This window comes from Cyprinodon variegatus, unplaced genomic scaffold (assembly GCF_000732505.1).
Source record: "Cyprinodon variegatus isolate N-32 unplaced genomic scaffold, C_variegatus-1.0 Scaffold747, whole genome shotgun sequence".
Lineage (NCBI taxonomy): Eukaryota > Metazoa > Chordata > Actinopteri > Cyprinodontiformes > Cyprinodontidae > Cyprinodon > Cyprinodon variegatus.
The window spans coordinates 91,995-97,873 of record NW_015151200.1 but is presented as its reverse complement, the minus strand read 5'-3'; the positions used below and the strand labels follow the sequence as shown (position 1 = coordinate 97,873).

Sequence of the window (5,879 nt, the reverse complement as noted above, 5' to 3'; positions counted from 1 at the left end):
CTAATCGGTTACTAAATTAGTTTAGTAACCGATTAGTGAATAAATCCGATTATTGTTTCGCCCTAATAGGTACATTTCTTTGTATTATCATATGGGGATGCCTATTTGTACTTTTTATAATGGGTCTTATGTAAGCTGAGGATGAGGAGTGTCCTGTTGACCTTGTCAATCTGTGTCTCCTTCCAGCCCTTAGATTATGAGAGCAAGAAAGCGTTCACGTTGAGGGTTGAGGCGACCAACGTTCGCTCGGAGCCCAGCAGCGGTGTGCCCTTCAAGGATACAGCCACAGTCAAGATAGTGGTGGAAGATGCTGACGAACCTCCGGTTTTCTCCAAACCCATGTATCTACTGGAGGTGAAAGAGAATGCTCCCATCAACACGGTGATAGGGGCGGTCACCGCCAGGGATCCAGACTCCTACGGGAGCGTCGTCAGGTAAGCCCTAGTGAACAATGATCCGCTGACACAGCCTTTAGCTTTTACAGCTGAAATATTACCGCTGCTAACTCAACACATAAAGCTGGAAAAAAAGCTCGGTAATAGATCTTTAGTAGAAATTGGATGAAATTCTTTTCAGGCTGTAATGACTTGTTTTAATAAAGGGGTTGACACTCTGGCATGCAGTTAATTTTCCTCATGTTGCTGACCTTTGGAACATGAGGAGGTGCTTCAAGCACAAAGGAAGAAACCTTATGATTGCACTCCATTCTAGAGATGACAAAAAAAATTATAAAGTAGATCATGAGATTTATTTAAAAAAAGGCGTAACTTCCTTTTGCAGTGTGGGAGCAGCCTATCAGGAACAGAATAGGTTCTTCGCTTGTGTGACTTATTCTAGGAAATACCACAAGGGCACCTTGAGGACAGGTTATACAGGCAATTTCTCTCCCTCCACTTTGGCATTTCATTAATTCTCCAGTGACTTGCTGACCGCATTCCCGGGACAACACTCAACAGGTTGTGTGTAATTGCCTGGCTAGCAGAGAGCAGGCTGGGTTGCAGAGATTGGTTGATTCTATAGAGCAGGACAGGTCTATTCTACTTTCCTTTTTTTTTTCTACATTTCCAGCAGCATTTTCATGTATATAGATGAAAATTGGAAACTTAGGAATTCAGCCCTGAGGTAGCAGGATGCCTTTACTCTCATGTTTTATGGCATATTTGATCTTTTTGGCCTTTTATGTTGGCAAGTTCTTATGTTTATGAGAATACGTTTGTGTTTTAGTATTAAGAATGATAAAGAAATGTTTGTGAACTCATCTTGAAATGTTCTTTATATTAACTAGAAAGTTACAGTAATGGTTACTTTTGAAAAATACTCTGTTTATTTTTGTTCAGTTTCTTCTTGAAGGAGGAAGTGATTAAATAATGAATGAGTGTGACTGCAGATGGCATCACCCTCCTGCCGAGGACTTTTTGTGCATTTCCAGCTATATATCTGCCCACATATAAATATTCAGTCTTATCTTTAACAGCTTTAAACTGGGTCATATGCCTTCCTCCTTATGGACAAGGTTGCTTGGATACGTTTTGGGTTAGCCCAAGAACGTTTTCACTGAAACAGTTGACTTTTAGTCATTTATTTTGTTTTTTACCTCCATGTTGTTGTGGCTATTTGCCAAATTTAAGATATTGCAGATGAAAGTTTGTCCAAAACTTGTTTTATTGAATGCTCCATAAATATGTTTAAGTGGCATTAAAATGCATCAGGCTGCATCAAATTCATCAAAACGGTTATGTCTGGATAGTGCTGGCAGTAAGGAAAAAGATGTGAAAAAGAGTGTGTATGGTTCCAATCGCAGTTCCTCATTGGTGCAATAAGGAATCCCATATTCTTTTGAGTGACATGATATACTGTATGGTCACAGACTCATGGAAATTTAGAAAGGTACACGCCTTTATATGTTTTGGTTTGTGTTTTGCCAAATTTGTGTAACTTGTGTTTTTTTTTGAAAGGCTATCATTGCAATATGACTAGCATCGTCAAAGTGTGTTTTAGTTGTGTAATGATGTCTGGAAGGCTAAAGGCTCTCCAGATTAAGCACAGCAGTTTCTATCCTTCCCATAACATAGTTTTTGCTGTTCACTCCATTAAAGGTCAAAGGGTAGCATACACTGTATGATTTGTTCAATTGTTGCACGCAGCTACAGTTCACGATGTATGTTCTCACATTTTGAGGCCCAACACTCTGATGCAATCCACCTGCTAACACAGTACGTCAAAAAAAACCAGGTAGGACTCAGCTCCGCAGTGAGATGGCGCTACTCTGACTCTTCTATCCAGAAGCTAAATGAGCTGTCATGATTTAATTCTAAGATCTGACCCACATGCAGGAAACCACACAGAGAGACCAAGGGAAGGTTTAACAGGTTTATTGAGAACTGGTAGAGATGGATCCAGTGCTGCTCTGAACACTGGCAAACCAGGAATGAAAAGTGAAACGGAAGTTCTTGTGGTTAGTTCAGGCTCAGTGGGAAATTTGAGCTTTGATTTCCAAAAAGGGAATAAAGGCAACGGGACTTACGTTTCCAGTAAAAGGTGTGTTTCTCTGAATCCAGTCGGTGTGGGTTGTTCCAGTAATGGAGTTGCTCGTTGGAGGGCGGACAGGGTTTACCCAGGTTGAGGTGTTTCCTTGAGGAACGGAGGAGCTCACTGCCAATTAGATTTCAAATGGTACTTGAACTGTCTCTTGTGGAGATGAATTCCCTGCTCAGAGAGACCAACAATGCCCAAACAAAAGTAGATCCAAACCCCTTGTTTTAATCCTCAGCTCAGTTTGATGCTCAGACAATCCTTCCAGGGGGAGAAGGTCCAAAACATCCAGTTTGCAGGATGACTTCCTGCCGAGAGGCAAAGGCAAAAAACAACAAGGTTAAGACTCAGGTGACAAAAACTCAGTTCAACTCAGCAAAACTCAGCTTGGTTAGGGTATCCAAAACTGGCAAACACTCTGGCGTCGAGGTAGTGGCAGTCAGTAGCTTAAGGCAACCATCTGTAGGTGTGTGAGAAGGCCAACGAGAACCAGGCGCCACCTGGTGGTGGAGGGAAAACAAACAAAAACACTACCCACACAAACTGGATTCCTATCCTTTCCTGCTGAAAGCCCTACAAAGAAAAGGTGACGACATATTTGGACAAAGACATGGTTGAGCAAACGTGGCTACGACGGTCTGTCAATTTTACAGAAGGATCTCCATTTCACTCTTTGCACCCCCGCCATGCTTCTGTGTTTTCGTCTAAGAGGAAGAAGAAGAGTCCTTGTTTGCACACTGAGCGATTTGCCCACAATGGTTGACCTAAAATCAAACATGTTTAATTTTTTACCTGAACTCACGATTCTTGATTGGGAGTTGGTAGTGAGAGGCTGTTACCCCCTGTATACTACAAAAGTCGGGGCGATCGAAAAATTCATGCATGACTGGAAAGTTGGCCCGAAAAAAGCAAAAAATCTCATAGTGTTACGTAGCCATTTCTAAGACTTCCAGCAAACCAAAATAAAAGCTGCTATTACCAAAAAAAACAACAACATAGAACTGTGGTGAACATGCCCAGATGCACTCAAGAAGGATACCAAAATTGCTCCAAGAGTGTTTCATCCAATCGGTTACCAAATAATTCAGAACAACTGAATCATTCCAGACCTCACTGTCAAGTTGCTCCGATTAGATTCAATAGTGATGTTCGACAAGAGCGTTGGAAAAATCTGCTGTGGTCTTATGGGACAAGATCTTTGGAGGAAATATTTTCTGACCTCAAGTGTTGGTCCACTTGGGCTGTGCAACAGGGCCGTGATGCAAAGTACACAAGTCGGAGTGTGGGTTTTCACACCTGCAAATATCGGACACCAACGCTCCACCTTGTAGATGTTTTTCTCATTATAGACTGATATAAAGATTGTTGGAAAGTAGTCTGAGAAAGTTCCGGAACAGATAGACAGAGTTTGTTCTCTGATGTCATTTGGATGTGGTTTTCTAGGTTGCACTGCAGTCACTCTACATGATGATTAGATAATTCTGTGCTTAATTTAGCAAGATCTGGCTCTTTGTTTATAGTTCAAATTGAAAGAACGAGGATGTGATTAGTTTTTCATAACCATATTTTCCATTTTGGCTCCTACTTTGCTTTGGACATACTTACAGCATATAAATATGTTTTTGCATCCTTTCTTACAATTCAGAGCTAGCATATTCTTTTGGCTTTTCTTTTTTGCAACTGTACCTCCATCCTCGGGTGCATAATTCTAAGAGCATCCATCACAGATGTTGAGTGCTTTCTTTGGGCTGTCGGTGGGGGGTGAGATGAAACAAAGTATTGTCGTGTGGAGGCCTTAAGATGATGCATCAGCCTAAACCTCAAAGACAGTTTGATTGTACTTCCAGTCACGCTTTGTATTAGCCTGTATGTCTGAGCACTGTGCTGATAAAATGATTACAGGCTGGGAGATTTTAATCCTACAAAATATACTAGCTGAAAGAGAGCTGTACCCTCAGCAAAGGCTTTTATATAACATCACAGGTGTTTCTAAATAATGAACAGCCTGAGGGGGGAAAACCCTTGCCAGATAACAAGCCAAATCCCAAACTTTGGCTCTACCATTATTAGATATTATTCAGTCTGAAACATTGTAGGAAGGTGTAATATACTTGTTCGGTTATGATGTTTTTGTCATCATACTTTTATATATTCAGGTCCAATATTTTTCCATAAAACTAAAAAAAAAAAAAAAAGTGAGAAACAATCGTGAATACCTTAGTGTCAGCTCTATCGCTACGCTCGCTCTTACAATTGAATTAAATTATATTCACAGTAAACAATAACTGCTACAACTTTTTTTCCCCCTTTTTTCCATTTTATGCAAATAGGTTTTGCTTTCATAACTCACCATCAACCAGATTCTTTTGACAATTTTGAAGTCGGAAAAGATTGATCTGCAGAGCATTGCAGTTGTAGTACGTTTTCCCTTTTTTTCTGGTTAAAACCACCAAGTGTGGTGTTTTAATGGGATTTTATGTGAGTAGATAAACAGAAAAGTAGTGGATGATGTGAAGAAAATGGAAAATCACACATCAGATAACGGATTTTCTCAAATATATCTAAAAAGTTTGTTCTTTTCTTTGGACTCATCCCACTTTACTATGACACCCATGAATAAGATCCAGTAGGTGTTTTCCTTTTCAGGTCAACTATTTCTTCTTGAGACTCCACTTAGTATAATTTCAGCTGCAGGATGGAGACCAAACAACAAAGAAACAGCATCCCACTGCAAAAACGATCCAGAAATAAGTGAAAAATTCTTAAATTAAGTATATTTAGCCTTAATTTTAGCAGGTAAATAAGATGATCTGCCAATGGCATTCTATTTTTGCAGTGCATGAAGGCTGAGGAACACAACAATCAAAGAAAGATATGAAAGAAAACAAATTTGGGGATGTTAAGAGCAGGATTAGGTTTTCAAACAAAACTTCATGTATCCAATAGAGCGTTGTTTACTCCAGGGAATGATTTTGGTGAATACAACCATGAAAATCATTGAAAATTACCTTCAAATATTCGGTAGAAAATGAATTACACTTCAAAAACCATCTAGAAATAAGTACAAAATTTCTTAAAATAAGTGTATTTACCCTTCATTTTAGTAGGTAAATAAGACGATTTGCCAATGGAATCAGTATTTCTACTGCTAAAATAAGACAATTAGATAATATTCACTTGAAATAAGACAAAGCAATTTTTTTTTTCTTATTTTAAATGTAAATTGTCTTGTTCCATTGGCAAGGTGTCTTACTTATCTCCTCAATTCAAGACAAAATTCACTCAATTTAAACAAAAATAACTCATACAGATTTCCATTTTTTGCAGTGAGTAGAAAATGAAGGCTA

The 5,879-nt window shown here is 39.2% G+C and overlaps 1 protein-coding gene across 2 annotated transcripts in view; it reads left to right on the top strand.

Annotated features, from left to right (window-relative positions):
- Nucleotides 1–5,879, top strand: part of LOC107098108 (cadherin-8-like) — a 235,789-nt gene that overhangs the window by 195,420 nt on the left and 34,490 nt on the right. For both annotated transcript variants that reach the window (XM_015395576.1, XM_015395575.1), the window contains exon 7: nt 187–434. In XM_015395576.1, coding sequence (XP_015251062.1) covers nt 187–434 — 248 coding nt within the window. The remainder of the gene's footprint in view (nt 1–186; nt 435–5,879) is intronic.